The following is a 23,004-nucleotide window of genomic DNA, read 5'->3' as shown; positions in this document are numbered from 1 at the left end:
GAAATTCACTTATTTTGAATAGGATTCCTCGCAAGAAAAGGGAAAAGTTGACAGTTATGGTGTGTACACACACACACACACACACACACACAGTGGTTCCTCGGTTTACGAACTTAATCTGTTCTGGAAGTCCATTCTTAAACCAAAACCGTTCTTAAACTGAGGCACACTTTCCCTAATGAGGCCTCCCGCCGCCGGTAACCTTCCGCCATTCGGATTCTGTTCTTAGACTGAGGTAAAGTTCTCAAACCAAGAAACTATTTCCAGTTTTGCGGAATTTGTAAACCAAATTGTTCTTAAACCGGACTGTTCTTAAACCAAGGTACCACTGTATATAATGTGTGTGTGTGTATACTTTAAGTCAGGATTGATGGATTATTTTTAATATTAATGTGAGCTGATGCTGCTCCTTTCTTTTCTTTCTTTCTGTTATATTTGTATTAAATAAATAAATTAAAACCTCTCCTAGAGTTTACAGTGGTACCTCGGGTTAAGTACTTAATTCGTTCCGGAGGTCCGTTCTTAACCTGAAACTGTTCTTAACCTGGAGCACCACTTTAGCTAATGGGGCCTCCTGCTGCCGCCGCACCGCGGGAGCACGGTTTCTGTTCTCATCCTGAAGCAAAGTTCTTAACCTGAAGCACTATTTCTGGGTTAGCGGAGTCTGTAACCTGAAGCGTATGTAACCTGAGGTACCACTGTATGTGTGCATATTGCTGTGACTTGGTTGTACATCACTTTGCCCTAAGCAAGATAAAGAGACTAACAAATTTAACAAATAAATAAATACGTAGCTGGCCCACAAGAATCCTAACATTTCAGTTTCCCAATTATCTCTGCTTCCTTCCACCGCCCCCCCTGCCCTAGTCTTTTTCTTTTATTAAAAAAAGTTAAGTTTGTAGTCCTTATGATTGCAAAGACGCAGTCTAGAATTGTGAGTTGTGCCTGTTGAAACCCAACAAGCAGAAGTATACACCCAGGAGCTTGGTGGCAGGGGAAAACTGCTTTGGAGCCATCAATATTGGAATAAATTACGCAAAATAAAAGGCAGGGTGCAAATCTGCTTTTTAAAAAACCATGCATGTGGAAGAACAGAAATTTTCCCCATTCAAAATTTGGACTGGGACTCGCTTTTGTGCTCTTGTTAACCCGGCCCAGACCACCTCCTTTGCCTGCCCAGCCCAAAACAAACACCTTTTCCATTGCCGGACGGGTCTCCCATGGTGCTGATCATGATCTCGCCACTGCCCAAGCAGTGGGTAGTGTGAGGATTAGCCAGGTTGCACTTCCAGTACATGTCAACGGGCTCGACAGCCTAAGGGGAAAGGTGGCACAGAGAAAGCGAAGGTTAGTGCGGTGTTAAACATTTCCCCTCTTTGTGCTTTTTAAGTTTCTAGCTCTTATGATTCCAAGGGTACAGGACCGACAGAAATTGTGTGAATCGTGCCTTCTTCTGCACAGGGAAAGTAACGCTAGTGAAATATACTCAGAGTCGCAAAGTGATTTCATGCTCTTTATTCAGCTCATAGTGGTGAGGAGGAATGAATGAAAGTCCCCTCAAAGTATCTGCTTTATATACGTTATTTACACAATGGGCTGCACATGATTGGCTAATTCTGGAATTCTACTGTAAGCCAATCAGGTTGTGGATTCACTTCTATCTGGAGCATGATTGGGTGGTTCCTGCCAACCAATCATACTGCTGCATTGTTCTAGGACCAATCAGACTGCTGCAGTTTGGATCCTATTCAACTCAGTGCATAACAGCTAGTGTTGTCCTGAAAACATTCTATGTGTGTGTTCCTCACTCCCTAACCGTTCTCCGTCAATGAAGGAGAAGAGAAACTGCCATAAAGGGAATATTTTTAGCATACATTTCTCCTATGATACTCTTTAAACGACATTTCCCCTTAACGTATTAACCTTTGCAAGCAATTTCTCCTAATATAATGCACTCCTGTGCGCTGTTTTATCTAATATATGAATTTTTAGGCACACCTTCACTTAACATTTGCATTCTTGTACGCATTGTTGGAGAACTGCGTCCCAAAGTTCAGAGAAGAGTGTGGATTTTGGAGGGTGGTGGCATTTCGGTTCATGCATTGGACTTGGAAAGTTAGAACCGTTTGGCTCGCATTAAAATGCAAAACTAAACGGATTTGATTCCCCATCCATAAAGGTAAAGGTAAAGGGACCCCTGACCATTAGGTCCAGTCGTGGCTGACTCAGGGGTTGCGGCGCTCATCTCGCTTTACTGGCTGAGGGAACTGGCGTTTGTCCACAGACAGCTTCCGGGTCATGTGGCCTGCAGGACTAAGCCACTTCTGGCGAGCCAGAGCAGCGCACGGAAACGCTGTTTACCTTCCCGCTGGAGCGGTACCTATTTATCTACTTGCACTTTGAGGTGTTTTTGAACTGCTAGGTTGGCAGGAGCAGGGACCGAGCAACGGGAGCTCACCCCGTTGCGGGGATTTGAACCACCGACTTTCTGATCGGCAAGTCCTAGGCTCTGTGGTTTAACTCACAGCGCCACCTGCGTCCCTCCCCCATCCATAGTGCTAACATTATTACATATTTTGTGAGGGACTGGTTCTGCTACAAAAAAACCTCAGTGCTGATGGCCTTGTAAATACTGCAGTGAAGACCCACTGCGAGCAACTCTGGTAGGGCTTCTGATTCATTGAGCAACAGAGGAACTTGCAAAATGGAGGGTGTGGTTTCTGGTGAGCCCCAGAAAAGCCTGTACCTTATGGAGGCGCGGAGCTCGAGGGTCAGTGCCTGTATCAACCACATAAATCCTGGAAGAGATCAAGCTGGGAAGAATGAGCCTGTTTCGCTTCTTGGTCGTGTCCCCAAAACAGCTGCTGCAGGAGTTCCACCCAGTGTGGTGGAGCTCATCGTTGACATTTGGCATGGGCAGGCGATGGATGACCTATGAAATTAATAATAATAATAATAATAATAAGTGAGAGCTGGACCATAAAGAAGGTTGATCGCCGAAGAATGGATGCTTTTGAATTCTGGTGCTGGAGGAGACTCTTGAGAGTCCCATGGACTGCAAGAAGATCAAACCTCTCCATTCTGAAGGAAATCAGCCCTGAGTGCTCCCTGGAAGGACAGATCCTGAAGCTGAGGCTCCAAGACTTTGGCCACCTCATGAGAAGAGAAGACTCCCTGGAAAAGACCCTGATGTTGGGAAAGATGGAGGGCACAAGGAGAAGGGGACGACAGAGGACGAGATGGTGGGACAGTGTTCTCGAAGCTACCAGCATGAGTTTGACCAAACTGCGGGAGGCAGTGGAAGATAGGAGGGCCTGGCGTGCTCTGGTCCAGGGGGTCACAAAGAGGCGGACACGACTAAATGACTAAACAACAACAACAACAATCCCAACATGTTGATCTTTAATCTGTCACTGCTTAATTTAAATTATCTTTTACATGTTTTAAATTACCGTATTTTTCGCCGTATAGAACGCACCGGCCCATAGGACGCACCTAGATTTGGGGGGGGGGGGGATAAAGGGAAAAAAAATATTTCCCCCACCCCAGGCATGGGGCTGGGGCGGGAGAAGTCCGAGCTTCACCCCCAACCCCTAGAACAGGCAGCTCTCCGCAAGCCTTGGAGGCCAGCGCGAAGTCGCGCCGGGCTCCCACAGCTTGCGGAGAGCTGTGCAAAGCCCGCTCTGGGAGCATGTGGGGCTGGGGGAGGGGGAAGCCCGAGCTTCCCCTGTCCCCAGCCCCCCGAACGGGTCCCAGAGCGATCCCGAAGCTGCGCGCTGTCCCCCAAGCTTGCAGGGCTGGCGGCGGGGAGAAGCACGCGTCTCCCCACTGTCAGCCTCCAAACCACATCGGGTTTGTGGGGCTGGTGGTGGGGCTCTCCTGAAGCCTGGAGAGCGAGAGGGGTCGGTGCACCTGCATTCGCCCCATAGGACGCACACACATTTCCCCTTCATTTTTGGAGGGGAAAAAGTGCGTCCTATAGGGCGAAAAATACGGTATTTGCTCTTAACTGATTTTGTTGATATTCACAACATTTCTTGTGCTTAGAGGCGTATACAATTTTGTTAAATAAAAATAGATCTCAGGTGTAAAGAGGTGTGCCTTTGGCGTACGGTGAAAGCTGTACAATGAAGATTTTGAGGCCTCTCTGCAGAAAGAGAGCCGCCACCATTTAGGGGCTTCTGCAAAGAATGCCCTCTCTTGGGCTGCTATTCCCTATATTTCTGAGGGTGGGAGAACTCCCAAAAGGGTCTCCTCTGTCGATCGTAACACCTGAGAGTGTCTGTAGGGAAGGAGAGAGAGGCGGTCTCTCAGATATCTGGACGCTTAGTTGTTTAGAACTTTAAACACAACTGCATTTGCAAATGGGTAAAACTTATGGTAATTGCAGCCAGACAGGTTATAGCGAGTTACTGGGAAATTACAGAAGAGCTAGGGGTGAACCAATGGAGGAAAAAACTGAATAATATTATAATTTTAGAATACCTAACTGTGAAGATACACAGAATGAAAGGGTTTAAGGTCAGTGAGAAAGAGGAGGATTGGTTTGAGAAGATACTGAATTATTTCGGCAGGTTTGAACAATTTGGGGCAATTAAAATGTTAAAAGTTAAATAAACCTTGTGGAAGGAGGAGTGTTAAGGTATATAGAAGTGTGCATATGGTTAATTTGATTATATTATTATTGAATATGTATATTATTGAATATTGTATACCCAATGTATCAGTCGCCTGGGGGGGTTCCCTGTTTGTATTTTGGTGATTGGTAAAAAAATTATTATTTTTTTTTTTAAAGATCTTTAAACACAACTATCTCTCTGAGGTTCCCCCACCCGCACCCCTCTCATACACCGATGTGGCAACTTGAAACATTTATTTAGAATCATAGAATCATAGAGTTGGAAGAGACCACAAGGGCCATCGAGTCCAACCCCCTGCCAAGCAGGAAACACCATCAGAGCACTCCTGACATATGGTTGTCAAGCCTCTGCTTAAAGACCTCCAAAGAAGGAGACTCCACCACACTCCTTGGCAGCAAATTCCACTGTCAAACAGCTCTTACTCTCAGGAAGTTCTTCCTCATGTTTAGGTGGAATCTTCTTTCTTGTAGTTTGGATCCATTGCTCCGTGTCCGCTTCTCTGGAGCAGCAGAAAACAACCTTTCCCCCTCCTCTATGTGACATCCTTTTATATATTTGAACACGGCTATCATATCACCCCTTAACCTCCTCTTCAATTTACAATTTAAGGTTTTTGAAAATATACAATAAAATAAAACTAACAAGCTTGGACAAGATATCTTGCTGGACCAGATCAACTGCCCCACAAAGTGTGTGGCTAAGTATACAATAGCCAACAAAAGATTTAGCAATCTGAACCGCTTGAGAATGAACGGGGAAGTGTTTGGAAAAACCACCACACCCCCACTTTTGTTCTGCAAGAATGCACTCTCCAGTTTTAAAGCGAGCAGCTGTCACAGATGACCTCTGCAACAGCCTGAATGAGGCGGATTGCGATGTTTGCACTTTTAAAAGTGTTTTTAGGGTGGGGTTTTGCTATGGGGATGTGTCAGGGTGTCTTTTGGTTCTCTTTTACGAGATACAACTTCGAATTATCCTTGGAAAGCAAACAGGACTTCTCACACAATTGTGGAGCAATAATGTAACCCTGGAGATATCGGCGCATGCCAAGCCTTGTTGCGTGACCAGCCTTCGCACACTGAAAGATACTTACTTGGCAATAGGTTGGAGATTTGGGGTCCACATCCACCGTGGCCAGGTAGTCTGGTTTCTTTATTCCGGTGTTCCTGTAGATGCAAGGCAGGTATACAATCTCTTCCCGGGGGCCTGTCCAAAAGCAAAAAACCTTGTATGAGCCACCGGGAGTGGGGGAACAGGGAAGCAAACACACTGGTGAAATAAATCAATTAAGGTCTTATGTATATAATAAATGTTCATAAATGTACCAGGCAAACACGTACTGTACATAGATATATAGGCCACAGGAGAGCAGCCATGGAGCCATTTTGACTCCCAAACTGACCAAATGATTTCTCTGCAAGGTCAAGGAAAATGGAAAAGCCTCCCCATTGTCTTTTCCTTCACAAATCCTGTCTTAAGGGTATGTCTGTGTTTGAATAGGGTGAGCCTGTGATTTGGCTCAGGAACTAAGTATTTATCATTACAAAAGACTGGCCAGGCTCCCCAGGGTATCCAGTCAAGTGAGCATTTACAGGTATGCTACCAGACAGGAGGTAAACAACACACTCAGATTTCTGTTGTAGACCGCCCTTTCTGTGATGTATGTATAATGTTTCTGGGGGTGGTCTTGGACTCCAGGGCAGGCAATTTAAAATGTCTATATAAGGGCGGGCACACCTTTGTTCGGGGTCCTCTTCCTTTCCTGCGTGTGAGGGGAGCACCCTGTTGCAACAGTTCAATAAAGATCAGGCTTCCTAGCTGCTTTGCTTCTCAATATTCTCTGGTTGGCCTCTGTTTTTCCCTCCGACCGGTGGAGAACCTGCAAAGGACTCTATAAGGGTTCTTGTGTCCACCATAAGGGAATAAGGGCAGATTTTTTGTTTATTACACTGGTATTAAGGGGAGCCAGATGAGGAAAGGAGAAAAGCTCACCCTTTCACCGCTGTGTTTGGATGTGACAAACAGTGCAAACAGTGTCTTTCTTGGAACATCTCTGCTTTGCTCTCGAATGAAACAGTGGGCAAGACTTCCGTTAGACTTTGGCAAGGTCAAAGGAGTGGGGGAACGACGTGAGATAATATCGCCTGAGGGGGCAAATCCCACGTGCGAGCCACAAGCCGGCCATCCCTGATTTGCCATGAAATGAGGCCAATTTTTTAAAAGCTTCATTTATGAATTTATGCATGAATTTGCACATGGGGGAGAAATAGTTCTAAAGGGAAGAAGGGAAGAAACATTGCTTTTTGGTGATGTAGGTACAGTGGTACCTCTGGTTAAGAACATAATTCATTCCGGAGTTCCGTTCTTAACCTGAAACTGTTCTTAACCTGAGGCACCACTTTAGACAATGGGGCCTCCCGCTGCCGCCACGCCATTTCTGTTCTCATCCTGAAGCAAAGTTCTTAACCCGAGGTACTATTTCTGGGTTAGTGAAGTCTGTAACCTGAAGCGTCTGTAACCTGAAGCGTTTATAACCTAAGGTACCACTGTATTCATCACAACAGGGGTAGTTTGGGAAGAGGCAGGCAAGAAGGTAATGACTCATCTTGTGTCATTCCTCCCCTTCTTGTACGTCATTTAAAAAGAGGTGCTCCCTCTTCTTTGACACACAGAATGGAGTGCTCCTTCTAGTATCTGTTAGATTTCTGTTTATGCCACTGTGCAGTTCTTGGAGTCACAAGACTCTGTTGACATTCCAGACTGTTGGAAGTCTCACGGGAGACGGATGTTGAAGTTACTGGTTTCCTGTTTCTTTGTTACTGTTGTTTTTCTGTCTCTCACAGAGAGCAGACACATATTCTTTTCTGTCCTGCGTAGTTAGAAATAAAAGTAGCAATGTACCACATATTTCTGGCTCCTTCTGCTGCTGTCTGGGTACTCTGCGCAATGGGGAGCGTGCCTGAAGTCTCATTCAAAGGCTTAGGTAGTTAATCACCGTCGGAGGAGATTCCAAAATTATGGCCGGAGGAATAGCCATTTCAGCTCGGTCGTACGGAGGCTCCGACAGTATTGTCTGAGAAGAGGCATTCTCTCTCATGAGAGGGAATGCCCTTTCTAATGCTACTTGAGACGAGGTATCTCTCCTCATGCCTCCTCTAAGAAGTCTTCCACCTTCACTCACACACTGGATGGAATGAGGCATCCCTCCTCTCTCACAAGTGTGAATACCATCTTATGAAGAGGTGTTCCTCCCCAACATGGGACATAGGACAATGCTATCTGAAAGTCTTGTAAGCATCTATTTTTTTAATTTCAAACATTTGCTGTTGAATTAAGGCAGGGGGGACTTTTTAGCCAATCAAAATGCTTTTCAATCTATCTAACCAATCTAACATGATTACATTTGGCAGTCCTTTTATTTCCCAAATAACATTTAGGGGGAAGCCAGATGCTTTTCTACTAGGTATTTTAGGTGCAGGGGACGCGAGTGGCACTGTGGGTTAAACCACAGAGCCTAGGGCTTGCCGATCAGAAGGTCGGTGGTTCAAATCCCTGTGACAGGGTGAGCTCCCGTTGCTTGGTCCCTGCTCCTGCCAACCTAGCAGTTCAAAAGCACGTCAAAGTGCAAATAGATAAATAGGTACCGCTCCGGCGGGAAGGTAAACGGCGTTTCCGTGCACTGCTCTGGTTCGCCAGAAGTGGCTTAGTCATGCTGGCCACATGACCCGGAAGCTGTACGCCGGCTCCCTCGGCCAGTGAAGCGAGATGAGCTCCGCAACCCCAGAGTCATCCACGACTGGACCTAATGGTCAGGGGTCCCTTTACCTTTACTATTTTAGGTGCAGAGATTCAAAGGAGCAGAAATGACTATTCATGTCTGTGACGACAACAGCGCGAATGCTACTGGCCCAGAGATGGAAAGAAGAAAAAGTTCTGACCAGAGACAAATGGCTGATGGAGATGGACTACCCCGAAATGGCAAAATTGACTGGGAAAATCAAAAACCAGGAAGAGAAGAATTTTAAGAAGGAATGGGGAAAATTCACAATGTACCGTACTTTTCGGACCATAACACGCAGTTTTTTGCTCCTAGAAAGTAAGGGGAAATGCCTGTGCGTGTTAAGGAGCGAATGCACGGATCGGAGCCATGGCTGCCGTCAGTCAAGCAAAGCGGGAGCTGCTTACACACTCTACGAGGCTCTCGCTTTGCTTGCTTTAAAGCGACCTGGAGCCGGGGAGGAGGGAGGGAAGAAGAGCCATGGCAGCAAAGCGGGCAGCAGCCGCTTACACGGGAGGAGGGACAGACGCTAGCAAAGGTCCGTGAGCTCTCTAAACAGAGCAATGAGGCTGCAGAGGGACAGCAGGAAAGATAAAATTTAAGCAACCAGCAGCAAAATAAAACCAACCTCGAGCTCTGAGCCACGCAGTGAAAACCAGGAAGTTAAAGAAAAAAGGCTGGGGATGAGGGAGAGGGGAAAACTTCGCAAATCCCCGCGTCTCAGCTGATCCGCTGCGAGGGAGCAGCTTTTTTTCAGGCAGGATAGATTCGAGTATTGTCTGGGTCCTGGTGCCCCTACCACTTTTTTGTGCTCCATTCTATTGCTGCTGGTGGCTGCTTATCACTCAGGCTGCAAGGAGGAGCACTTTTACACAGCTAATGGTGAATCCCCTGCAATCCAAGTCCTCCTCACTTGCTCAAATCTATTCTGCCTCAAAACAAGGAGTGGAAGGAAAAGGCTGCAAACTGTTAAATGGAAAAAACCCCAGGCACAGGGCAAGTACCTTAAGTATACCTTTAAAGCAACAGTGCTCTTTCCCTCCCTCCTCCCGCTCAGCTCACCGAAAAGCTCCTTCTCCACGCGTGCTCCCTTGAGTGCTTTTCCTTCCCTCCCCACTTTAAACGTGGTTACAAAGCAAGGATCCACATGGATCCTCAGGATTTTTGCATTGGGCTACCCCAAACTCACCATCAGATCACATGTCTGTGGCCACAGCATGAACCATAAAAATCATGCACCCACTGTTTCGTTCAGAATATTTTTTTCTTGTTTTCCTCCTCTAAAAACTACATGCGTGTTATGGTCAGATGCGTGTAATAGAGCGAAAAATATGGTATTTAAGAGAACACTGTAAACAACTAAACACTTTGGCAGGATTTGAGTAATGCTTGTAATATATGAAGAATTATGGTAAAAATGGTTTATTTGTTTTTTTAAAAAATAGAGAAAATAAGGAAGGCAGTTGGAAAAAAAGATTGAAAATTGTAACAATGGAAAGGCGGAGGAGGGTCATAAGATTCAGAGAATCCTATATGATGATGTTGATGTATAATGTTTGAATTCAAATTGGTACTGTAAAACCCAATAAAAATATATTGGTGGGGGAGTGGCTGTCCTCCATAATGTAAAAACCTACATGAAAACGTCTATATCTCTTTTAACATATCACCTACTGGGGGTTATGAAGGCCTGAAGACTGGAGAGCAGTCCAGGATCATTTCAGATACATTTGCAGCCCTGGCAATGATACCCTCAAAAACCACAGCCTGTTATCTACAGTGCCCAGATGTGGATGAAAAATGAAAGAGGGAGTTTCTTTAGCTTGAAAGCATTTCCTTATTATTGCTGGCGCTTCTCCTGAGTGTTAGGACACAGTTGCCCCTCCCTGACGGAGGCTGCGACTGCAGTTCAGGAAACCTTGGGAGAGGGTGTGCAAATTTCATTAAATTTCTCAAACGTGCAAAAATGAAAAATGAAACATTAGTAAGCAACCAGTCCCAAGAGAGGGCAGGGCCATAGTTCAGTGTCCCATGCCTGGCACTCTGAAGAGCCCCTGCCAGTCAGTGTGGACAACACTGAGTTTGGATTTCGATTTGATATCCCACTTTATCACTACCCTGGAAACGATGCCTTATGAGGAACGATGCCTTATGAGGAACGACTAAGGGAGCTGGGCATGTTTAGCCTGGAGAAGAGGATGTTAAGGGGTCATATGATAGCCATGTTCAAAGATATAAAAGGATGTCACATAGAGGAGGGAGAAAGGTTGTTTTCTGCTGCTCCAGAGAAGCGGACACGGAGCAATGGATCCAAACTACAAGAAAGAAGATTCCACCTAAACATTAGGAAGAACTTCCTGACAGTAAGAGCTGTTCGACAGTGGAATTTGCTGCCAAGGAGTGTGGTGGAGTCTCCTTCTTTGGAGGTCTTTAAGCAGAGGCTTGACAACCATATGTCAGGAGTGCTCTGATGGTGTTTCCTGCTTGGCAGGGGGTTGGACTCAATGGCCCTTGTGGTCTCTTCCAACTCTATGATTCTATGATTTTATGAGTCTACCCGAAGGCGTCTCAAAGCGGCTAACATTCTCCTTTTCCCTTCCTCCCCCACAACAAGCACTCTGTGAGGTGAGTGAGGCTGAGACTTCAGAGAAGTGTGACTGGCCCAAGGTCACCCAGCAGCTGCAGGTGAAGGAGCGGGGAATCGAACCCGGTTCCCCAGCTTACGAGTCCACCGCTCTTAACCACTACACCACACTGGCACTGAGTTAGATGGAACAAGGAAGCTTCCTTTGTCCTTCCTAAGCTATGCATGGCTTCAGAGGCAATCTTATCAGCATGACCACTTCAGTGGTACAGTGCTTGTTTTGCAATGCATGGGTCCCAGGAATCTGGAGTCTCAGAAGGTCTGCAGGTAGGTCTCCTGGCTGACCATTGGTATTTAACTCCCAATAAACTATTTAGAGCAGGGGTCAGCAAACATTTTCAGCAGAGAGCTGGTTCCCTGTCCCTCAGACCTTGTGGGAGGCTGGACTATATTTTGAAGGGGGAAAATGAACAAATTCCTATGCCCCACAAATAACCCAGAGATGTATGTTAAATAAAAGGACATATTCTACTCATGTAAAAACACCCTGATTCCCGGACCGTCTGTGGGCCAGATTTAGAAGGCGACTGGGCCAGATCCGGCCCCCGAGCCTTAGGCTGTCTACCCATGATTTAGAGGGATGCGGGTGGCGCTGTGGTCTAAACCACAGAGCTTGCCGATCAGAAGGTCGGCGGTTCGAATCCCCGTGACGGGGTGAGCTTCCGTTGTTCGGTCCCTGCTCCTGCCCACCTAGCAGTTTGAAAGCACGTCAAAGTGCAAGTAGATAAACAGGTACCGCTTCGGCGGGAAGGTAAATGGTGTTTCCATGTGCTGCTCTGGTTCTCCAGAAGCGGCTTAGTCATGCTGGCCACATGACCAGCCATGTACGCCAGCTCCCTTGGCCTATAGAGTGAGATGAGCACGCAACCCCAGAGTCGTCCATGACTGGACCTAACGATCAGGGGTACCTTTACCTTTTTAAACTATTTAGAATGTATAAAGGTGTTTCAAATGTTTAATGGAAATGCCCAGAACGCAAAGGGACATTTTATCATGCTTGGTGGACATGTAAAATGGAGGAGGGAAAGGATGCAGTAGATTTTAAAGCTTAGTATTCAATTGAAGCCAAAACTCTTTGTTTGAGGCTTAATGGAGACACAACTGCAAAAGGACGATGGAAGTTCACTCCAATGTAAGATTACAGAGGCGAGATTGTTATATGTAGAAAGATGGAAAGATACAGCCCTACCCACTATCGATGAATGGCTGATAAAACTATTGGACTTGGCTGAGATGGCAAAGGTAATGTGTTTAATTAGAGAAAAAATCATTATTGACATTTACTCAGGACTGGAAACTTCTTATGGACTTTTTGCATGAAAGAGAAAATGAACTTGTAATATCTGGATTCGAAGATGGAAAAAGTACTGGTTTATAGACGACAGAATGAGCGAATAATATGTTTAGGTGAAGGACAGAGAACTAGAAATCTTTTAATATATTTTTTTCTTTTCTTTTTTCCCATGCTTTCCCTTTCTTTCTTTCTTTCTTTCTTTCTTTCTTTCTTTCTTTCTTCTTCCTCTTCTTCATATTCTTCCTGCCTCTGTTCTTTTTTTTAGATATTTCAGTGTATTATATTTTTGTGATAGGTATGCATTTTTGAACAAGTATCAATAAAAATACTATATATATATATATATATATATATATATATATATATATATATATATAAAAGAGAAAGATCACCGGCTGAATCGCTGGAGAGCCAATCAGCGTATAGACATTACTGAACTCAATGGACCAGTGGATAGATTGGATTTTACCATGTTCTTGTTTGTCATTTAGAAACCGTTACTGCACACAAGTTATAAACAAGGGCATCCCAGCCCACAGACTTACAACCCAGAACAGGAACTACAGTACACAAAAGGAAAAAGCAGTGGGGAAGTAGAGAAAGCACTACTTTCAAATCCCAGTACGATGACACAGACAAGGCACTGCCCCCCCCCCCAGTACAGGGTTGTTGGCAAACACAAACAGTAGCCAGCAATTGGGACTGGCAAAAAAATAAATGGTGGGTCCCCTTGTGCTGTTCGGGTACGCAAGCTTGCTCTGAACTCCTTGGGAAGTTGGCAAGATACAGGCATGCTTGTAATAAAAATAAAAAGTGGCCACAAAGACCCTGGCCCCTTACCTTTCATAGCGTCCAAAGGCGTTTTGTATCCAGGGCCGCACTCTCCGCATTTCGCTGCAAATTGAAATGGTTGAAAGATCAGAAGGTGACAGTTTTGCTGGTACCAAAAGATGCCTTTCCTGGATATATTCCCAGACTTTTTGATATTATAATAATAATAATAATAATAATAATAATAATAATAATAATAATAATAATAATAATACTTATTATTTATTTTTTTATACCCTGCCTATCTGGCTGAGTCTCCCCAGCCACTCTGGGCGGCTCCCAATCAAGTGTTAATGTGAGTGAATGTCCTTAGTTTGCTTTCTTGAGACAAGGAAATGCAGGGAGTAAAGAATGATTCCCAGTGCAGAATTCAACTTCCTACGCACCTTAACTTTCTTTCTTTTAAAATTAGAATTAATAATAATAATAATTTATTACTTATGCCCCGCCCATCTGGCCGGGCCTCTGTGGTTGAACCCACAGCTCCACCCGTGTCCCTCGGTCTTCATCTACAGGGTGGCAATTTCAAAAGTCCATATAAGGCTTTGTGCGTCATTGTTCGGGGTTCCTCCTCCCTCCTTCATGTGGGGAGTGAGGACCCTGTTGCAACAGATCAATAAAGATCAGGCTTACTAGCTGCTTTGCTTCTCGATATTCTTTGGTTGGCCTCTGTTATCTTCTCCTACCAATAGGGAACCTACGTAAGGACTCTAAGGGAAGGACTCCCATAAGGGAAAAGGACAATTTTTGTTTACAACACATGTTTCTAGCCCTCAGGACTATAGCAATTAGGATCCTCCAAAGTTTGTATCAAATAGGTCCATTCCCCGCTTTGCGCAAGCCTGGCAGCGGAAACTTCCTTCAATGCTAAGGCTGGCTAGTTGGTTAGAGAATGGTGCTGATACGGAAGGGGGGGGGCATGTCTTCTTCACCTTCTTCTTCGCTACAATATATCCATTTATTTCCAATTGTCAATGTCAAAAGGGACTAAAATCTATAAAATTCATAGAAAATCAACGTGCCAATTTGCTCAATTTCTCTAGGACTCCATGACACCTCCATAATCCCTCAAGCAAGGTGTCAAGATGCTAATCCTGTCAAATCACTCTGCCAAGCCTTTCCTCTGGGCAATGCCAGTACATGGACCATTGTCTTCTCATCACCGGTACTCAGGATGTGCTTATCTGCGCATATCCCCAGCTCTGCATATTCCCCCCTCTCTCCTCCATATGTTAATCCTGTGTAACCCAACCTCTTCTTAAAGTATTCATGATGTAATCCGTGTAACCCAACCTCTTCTTAATGTATTCATGATGTAACTGGGATGTATTTTGCACTGTATTCTGGGACATGGAGGGAAGTTTCAAAAGTTCATGTCACCCCTTTCTCGCTGTTCAATCTCGCCTTAAACTTGCGCAATAAACTTGGATCTTCTGCAGCTTGCTCCTGTCTCCGGCTGAGCTCATTTTCCTCCGCAGGGACCCGCGGACTTAGTCCAACGAGCTGGGTGGCAGAGCAGCCTCGCACCCAGATTTTACCATAACAGTGCTGATAATGCAAAGGTTGCAACTCTGTGATTCTAAGCCAAAGCACTAGATGAGGTTGCTCAGTAAGCATGTTAAATTTACGGCATGTAATGCCTTAAGAGAAAACATAATGAAAATGATTTATAGGTGGTACATGACCCCAGCCAAGCTTGCAAAAATTTACCATTTGCCCAATAATAAATGTTGGAAATGTAATGAGACTGAAGGTACTTTCTACCACCTTTGGTGGACCTGCCCGAAGATTAAAGCCTTTTGGGAAATGATCTATAATGAAATTAAGAAAGTCCTTAAGTGGACTTTTCCTAAGAAACCTGAGGCTTTTCTCCTGGGCATGGTTGGCCAATTGGTGCCAAGGAAGGACAGGACGTTTTTCATGTATGTCACCACAGCAGCAAGAATCCTTCTGGCAAAGTATTGGAAGACACAAGAACTACCTACTCTGGAAGAATGGCAGACGAAGGTGATCGACTACATGGGACTGGCAGAGATGACCGGCAGAATCCGTGACCAGGGGAAAGAGACAGCGGAAGAAGATTGGAAGAAATTTAAGATATATCTTAAAAATTGTTGTAAAATTGAGGAGTGTTAAGATGTCAAGGAATAAGAAATAGAGAATTGCAGCTGTAATTAATAAGTTAAAGAAAAAGGAATGTAATGAAAGTGAATTAAATAATTAATTAATTGGAGGAGTTGCTAAAGAAATGTAAAACAAGGATGCAGCAAAAGGGAGGTATGGGGAAGTCGGGGAAGTAAGGTGTATGAAAATAAGATTATGAAATTATACATGTTTATATGTTTGTATGTTTTTGTTTTGTCTATTGTTTGTTTTGATTATGTGTTTGGAAAACAAATAAAAATTTATTTTTTTAAAAAAAAATTATTTAAAAAAAGCATGAGGGAGCTCTTGCCTCACCCCACCCCATCCCTGAGGATCTTCCACCCGAGGCAGCTGCCTCACACTGTCTAATGGAAGGGCTGGCCATTGGGAATATCCCATTGCAGGAAAGAGGACACTGGGCTACTATGTGAACCTTGGGCCTGTTGCAGGAATTTTTGTATAGGTTGGGGGGGGTGCCCCTCCAGCAGATATCAGGCACACGCAGCCCACTACCAAAACCAGCACAATCACTTTTGTGACTTTTGTGATTTGTCCCTACAAAGCACTTCATCACAGTTTCTTCCTATCTATTCAAAGGGCCTTTGCTGCACGATACCAAATGTAAGAATTCACTGATAAATATATGTACTGGCTCACAGGGAAAACTTCAGAAATTCATCTAGACCTGTGAGCTCAGCTCCTCAGCAGCCCCTCTGCCTGAGGGATAATCCCTGGCATCCTGATACCTGAGTGCCAGACAGGCAGCCATTCCAGAAACAACAAACCCAGATGAAGACAAAAGGGTGGGATTAACTTGGCTGGGAAACAGGGAAATGTAAATATCTCTTTTGTTACACTTGATGGGTGTTTGGTGGAGGGCAAGGGGAACCATGGGGCAGGGTCCAGGATGCTGAGATTACTGTCACCAGACCTCCCCTTTCATGATGTAACCGTGATGTATGAGTGATGTAGTTTGGGGGGGGGTATAACATGGGGATTAAGTAAAGGTAAAGGTACCCCTGCCCGTACGGGCCAGTCTTGTCAGACTCTGGGGTTGTGCGCCCATCTCACTTAAGAGGCCAGGGGCCAGCGCTGTCCGAAGACACTTCCGGGTCACATGGCCAGTGTGACATCGCTGCTCTGGCGAGCCAGAGCTAATAAAAGTTTGGGGGCTCTTTTGTTCGGGGCTTCTATCTTGTTACACCTTGTTGCAGGTGGGAGTTCTGTCACGACAGTCTTCAATAAAGACCAAGCCTACTGGCTGCTGTTTTGCTCTGGTATTCCTGGCTGGTGTCCTTGTTTTTTGTCCAAGGGAGCCCTCAGATTTCTCCGTTAACAGGCCTGACCTAGCGAGGTTCTTCTTGCTAGCTCTCTGCATGGCTACTCTGGAGAAAGCTGCCAATGTAGGGCTGTGGGTTCACAGCTGGGGTAGATCCATACAGCAGTTCCACTTTTAAGGTTGGTTGAGATCCAAGAAATGGGTGTAAACAACATGAAGCTCTGGAATGGACAAACTTGGCACTGGAGTGAAAATGGAATTTTTGGCACCCAACAGCTACTTGTGCTAAACACACCCCACACTCTAAATTGTATTTTTTAGGAGTGTCCTGTTAAGCCTCTTAGGCAGCTGCTGTCACGCAAGAGATCAGGCGCCGACTCAAAGAGCCTGACCTGGGGTCATTGTAAAACATCCGTGGCAAGCCTTCCCCAACGTGGTGCCCTCCGAACTCCATCAGCCCCAGCCAGCATGGCCAATGGTCAGGGCAGGGGCTGTAGTTGAAGCAAAACAGTATCTGGAGATTAGGGTGGGGAAGCTATTCAAAGATAACATTTTCCAAAAATGTCCTGTCCCTGCTGCAGGACTCCTGCAAGCTGCAATCTGTCTTGGCAAAAGTTGCATGGTGCACCCATGTTTTAGTTCAGCGGCCAAACCTGTTGCTGTGTGACTTGACAGTGAACTCTATAAGGCACTCAAATATTGTGTGTGTGTGTGTGTGTGTGTGTGTGTGTGTGTGTGTGTGTGTGTGCGCGAAGTGGATCCAGAGAACAGCTTTTATCTTTCTCACCATAGCACTAGAATCAGGAGGTATTTAAGCAGAGGTGGCGCTGTGGGTTAAACCACAGAGCCTAGGACTTGCCAATCAGAAGATCGGCGGTTCGAATCCCGCGACAGGGTGAGCTCCCGTTGGTCGGTCCCTGCTCCTACCAACCTAGCAGTTCGAAAGCACGTCAAAGTGCAAGTAGATAAATAGGTACCGCTCCGGCGGGAAGGTAAATGGCATTTCCGTGCGCTGCTCTGGTTCGCCAGAAGCGGCTTAGTCATGCTGGCCACATGACCCAGAAGCTGTACGCCGGCTCCCTCGGCCAGTAAAGCGAGATGAGCGCCGCAACCCCAGAGTCGGCCACGACTAATGGTCAGGGGTCCCTTTACCTTTACTTTAGTGAGGCCAGCATTGTGGGAATCTGCATTTACGATACGATAAAATCTACATAAGACATTCAAAAAACCCTAAAAACTCTGAAACCCCATTTTAAAATATAATATACTATAGAGACTCCTTATACTGTGTTTAAAACCAGAATTGCATTTGGGTAGAAGGCAGAAGCTGAAAGAGGTCATTTCAGATCCTGCCTTAAATAGAGGTTTACACCAGGAGATTGCCAAGGTACTACCTGACTCCAGAATTCTACAAAATTAACTTGCAGCAGATTCTGGACAGACAAAGGATGGATTTTTTTTTAACCCAACACTAAATTAATAATAATAATAATAATAATAATAATAATAATAATAATAATAATAATAATTTTTATTTATATCCCGCCCTCCCCAGCCGAAGCCGGGCTCAGGGCGGCTAACAACAATAAAACAGTACAAAAGTACAGCACAAACAACACTCTAAAATCATTCATTATAAAATTAATTAAATTCAAGCCAATGGCCACCATTGGGCCAGAGCTCCGCGAAGATTGCCAAGGGAGGGAGTCAGACTGTGCCCTGGCCAAAGGCCTGGCAGAACAGCTCTGTCTTTCAGGCCCTGCGGAAAGATGTCAAGTCCCGCAGGGCCCTAGTCTCTTGTGACAGAGTGTTCCACCAGGTCGGAATGCATGGAATTTGTTGCAAAAAAAATATATGGTGGGTAGCCACAAGTCTTGGTTAATGGCCATTGGTCACAGTTAAACATGAGACTAAGAAGTGGATAAATGCGGCCTCTGCATAAGCTGCCCATCCCTTTGGCCTTGGGTCCGCCAACATTTTGCTCCAAATTTCACAACGTTCTTTCCCTCTTGGGTTTTTTCAGGATCCATTTCAAAACTTCCTAGTGCAGTCAATGCTTTTTTATGATACATAAAGCCCTTGTAATGTGCTTGCTTCATCTCAGCTTATCGAGTTTTATGAGCTGCTGCATATCTATTGCAAAAAAACAGGCAGGCTTTTCTTTTCTTTTTTTGGTTTATCTTTAAGTCTTTAAGGCTGCAAGCCTACACACATTTACCTGCAAGTAAGGCCTATTGAACTCAGTGGGGCTGAACTCAAAGTAGGCATGTCTAGAACTGTCCTGTAAAAGACGCTTTTTGAGTTGAATTTCCTGCAGCAAGCCAGTGGAGCCGGAATTTGGGCTCAACTGGAATTTGGGCTGAACAAGTCCCAAAGCAGTATATTTGATTTAATAAGTAACAGATTAAGCAAAAGAAGGCAAAGAGGAGACGGCTGGTGTCAGATGGCCTTATCATAGCAATAAACTAAAGCGATATATCCAAATTGCAGGAACTCACTTTTCAGTTTGGAGACATTTTAATTGCCCATAAAATGACACAGCCCTCCAGTCGAACAGACTAAAGTGGAGTGGTTATTTTCCGTGCCTTGGAAACTATGATTCTATCAGTGCAGCTTAAAAAGGTATATGCTTTTTTTGCTGCAGTGTTACATGGCTGGCTCAGCTTGGGATTGATTAGTCCCAAGATCATTTTCACATGTTCTGCTTCCAAGCCTGGTATCTCCCATTGTATACTTGTTTGTTTGGTTTTTGCCTAAATGCCAGTGGCGTAGCGTGGGTTGTCAGCACCCGGGGCAAGGAAAGTAATTTGCGCCCCCTAACCCGTGGATTTTAGCACTCGAGTGCGAGCGCCCCCCCCCCAGATGTTGCGCCCGGTGCGGCCAGCCCCCCTGCACCCCCACGCTACGCCACTGCTAAATGCATCTAAGGTAAAGGGACCCCTGACCATTAGGTCCAGTCGTGACCGACTCTGGGGTTGCGGCGCTCATCTCGCTTTACTGGCTGAGAGAGCCGACATACAGCTCATGTGGCCAGCATGACTAAGCCGCTTCTGGAGAACCAGAGCAGCGCACGGAAACACCATTTACCTTCCCGCCGGAGTGGTACCTATTTATCTACTTGCACTTTGACGTGCTTTCGAACTGCTAGGTTGGCAGGAGCAGGGACCGAGCAACAGGAGCTCACCCCGTCACAGGGATTTGAACCGCCAACCTTCTGGTCAGCAAGTCCTAGGCTCTGTGATTTAGACCACAGCGCCACCCGCATCCCTTTTTAAATGCATCTACCCCTGCTGAATTTCCATTCTATCAAAGTACAGTAATACCAGAATTTTATCCCAGCATTCACTACTCCTCCCAGCTTTGTGTCATCCACAGATTTGATAAAGATTCCCATCACCCTTTCATCTAAGTCACTAACATTTTTTTTTAACAAGTACTGGGCCCAGGACAGCTGCGCGGCACTCCCAGCGAAAACCTCACTCCAGTTTGATGAAGAAGCACTGATGAGCTGAGCACAGTCATCTAGTGCACATTTAACCAGTCTGCTAAACAAAATATTATGGGGGTCTTTGTCAAATGCGTTGCTGAAGCAAAGATAAATTATGTCCACAGCATTCCCACAATACACGAATCAGGTTATTGGTGCATTTCCTACAGTAACCTGATTTTTGAAAAGAGAGAGACAAGATTAACCAGCCAGGATTTATTCCTAAGAAATCCATGCTTGCTCCTACTAATCATGCATGAACAAACTGATCACTTTACAAGCTGTTTTGCCATCTTTCCCAGTATCAAAAAGTCAGACTGGGGTTGGACAAGGTTAACTTTAAGGTCCCCTCCACCGTTGTGATTCTGCGAATTGTTTATAGGCTTACTGTCTCATTTTTATTCACTTTTCAGATTGTTTGATTCTCTTTTGATATTGTTGTATACAATTTTATATCCTGTTGTTAGGTGTTTTAGGCTGGCTTTTGGAAAAGCAGGGCACAAACAGATCATGGTGCATGACCAGTCGGCACTTTCCAGCTCTTCCAGATTTCGTATTTGGACTTTCAAAAGGCCTGTCTCTCCATTCCCGTGGCACCGTGCGCAATTCATCTGCTGGCCCTAAAATCTCACTACTTATGCATATTTGCCCATAGTTCTCTCTATGCAAGATAGAAGCAAAAAAGGAGAACACTCTGTTGAAAAACATTGAAACTTTATCTCCACGTAAACATGCACAGGACTGGGCAGCGGTTTCAAAGTGGAATTACTGCTCACAGGCTATGAAAAATATTAAAGCTCAATCCTAAACATACTTACTTGGAAGTAAGCCTCAGTAAAACAAAAACAAAAAAACGTATTTTTGAGGAAACATGTTTTATTTAACCTACATGTCTGTAGGTGTGTGTGTTTATATATTTATGTCAAATTTAAAATGTCATAGGTTCTGGAGCATCGATCTAGACCACAGTTTCCCACATTTGGGTTTCCCACTGTTACAACTCCCACCATCCCTAGCTAGAAGGACCAGTGGTCAGGGATGATGGGAACTGTAGTCCAAAAACATCTGGAGACCCAGATTTGGGGGAACCTGCTAAATGATATGCTTGGGTCTCTTTCAAGCCTCTGATTCTGTATCTGTGAGGTTAGAATCCACAAGAGTAAACCTGCTGAATCCACAGCAATGACCAGAGGAGAATGACCACTGGGAGGAGCGCAGAGAGAATAAAAAGCCATGGTGCACCTGTAGCAGCAAAACTGGGTGTCTTTATCTACCCCGGCTGCAATAAAACATGTCTCTCCTGTATTGTTCTCTACAGCCGCAGCAAGCGCTGTGACTCTCCAACGGTTTGACTTAGCCCCAATGGTGACTCTTCCACTGTCTCCTGAGGCAGACGGATGCCAGCAAAACCTGCTGAACCAGTCAAATCAGTTCTTTTAAGGTAATCGCTAGCCTTTCAGCTAACGTCCTGTCATCAGCATATTAAATAATGAGGTTATAATAAAATATTGTACTTGGAGAGCGTATTTTCCTGGAAGCTCCAAGGAATTTTATGGAATGTACTCTCCAGACTGCCCCTGCGGGGATAAAAGTTGCGCAGTCCGCTTAAGACGGGCACGTTTACCTAAAAGCAAACCTCTCTTGGAGTTCCACAAGGCTTTACTCCCGAGGAAACATGCATGAACTTGCAACCCACACCAGAGACCACATGGAAAGGTCCTGCGATAGAAACCACACCAGAGCCCACAAGTTTGGCTGGTTAAGCTGCAAAAGAAAATCAACAAGCACACAAACACTTTCAACCCTCCAAGATGTAAACTTGGAGGCGTGTGGGTTGTGTGTACAGGATTGCAGAGCAAAAAACCGTAAAACTGGAGCATGTTAGAGCTGGAAGCTACATAGAAAGCAGGAGGAGGGCAAGCTCAGCTTTCCCACAGATCACACAGCTGGGTGAAAAGCAGAAAGAGGTGGTTATTCTCTTACCCATACTGGAGTCCTCTGCTTCTCCCTTTTTCCAGATTCTGAGGAATTCAGCAGCAAAAAAGAGGCGCACAGACTCTGAGATCTGCTCTGCAGGGCTATATATACCAGCTGAATGGGCGGAGAAGGGGAGTGTTGAGTGAAAGAAGCTGTTAGAGGAGGCAACTGGAAGGAGGAGAGGCTGAAGTGGGAGGAGGGATTCAGGGTCAAAATCCAGTAGTTTCCCTCACTTTCAGTAAGACACAAAGGGCAGATTTGTTCCCTGGCTTGGATGGTTTATTTCCCACACACAGAGACGCAGTTCAGGATGAGATCCAACTCTAGTTTCAGAAGGCAGAAAAAAAACATCTTGGGTTCCTGGGCTGGAGTGGAAAGGAAGCAAGTGGAGTTTAGCAAAAACTCTTGGCTCGAGGTGGTGTTGCAAAATGCAGCCCGCCAGCCAGCGCATGCCTGAGCTGACAGGGCAGTTTTGAAACTAACAGACAAACGGGGCAGTTTTTTTTTAATTTTTAAAAAGACCATTTTGCTTGCATGTCAGGTGCAAAGCAACCGCTGGCGGGCTCCGGAGGGGTTGCGAAAGCAGCCAAGTTGTGAGTTGTGCCAAGAAGTGCAACGGATGCCCAGTTCTGCCTCAATGCAACATATGGTTGTGTGCCACCCCAGGCTCCGAGCGGTGCAAGATTCCAGGGGTTCCCTGAACTCATAACAATACAGTGGTACCAGTGGCGTAGCGTGGGTTGTCAGCACCCGGGGCAAGGCAAGTAATTTGCGCCCCCCTAACCCGTGGATTTGTGCCCTCTAACCCTAACCCCCAGATGTTGCACCCGGTGCGGCCGGCCCCCCCTGCACCCCCCACGCTACGCCATTGAGTGGTACCTCGGGTTACAGACGCTTCAGGTTACAGACTCTGCTAACCCAGAAATATT

The 23,004-nt window shown here is 45.4% G+C and overlaps 1 protein-coding gene across 2 annotated transcripts in view; it reads right to left on the bottom strand.

Moving 5' to 3' along the window:
• Positions 1 to 22,415, bottom strand: part of LOC309358499 (methanethiol oxidase-like) — a 183,623-nt gene extending 161,208 nt beyond the window's left edge. For both annotated transcript variants that reach the window (XR_014163477.1, XM_081891698.1), the window contains exons 1-5: positions 22,082 to 22,415; positions 13,197 to 13,250; positions 5,734 to 5,846; positions 2,747 to 2,932; positions 1,195 to 1,315 (exon numbers count right to left, since the gene is read on the bottom strand). Coding sequence is in view for 1 of the 2 variants with exons in the window: in XM_081891698.1 (XP_081747824.1) it covers positions 1,195 to 1,315; positions 2,747 to 2,932; positions 5,734 to 5,846; positions 13,197 to 13,250; positions 22,082 to 22,085 (478 nt within the window). In the remaining variant the exon portion in view is untranslated. The remainder of the gene's footprint in view (positions 1 to 1,194; positions 1,316 to 2,746; positions 2,933 to 5,733; positions 5,847 to 13,196; positions 13,251 to 22,081) is intronic.
• Between the last annotated feature and the right edge of the window lie 589 nt (positions 22,416 to 23,004).

Source organism: Podarcis melisellensis (assembly GCF_964234715.1).
Source record: "Podarcis melisellensis genome assembly, chromosome: 16".
Lineage (NCBI taxonomy): Eukaryota > Metazoa > Chordata > Lepidosauria > Squamata > Lacertidae > Podarcis > Podarcis melisellensis.
This window is presented reverse-complemented; position numbering and strand designations above follow the sequence as displayed.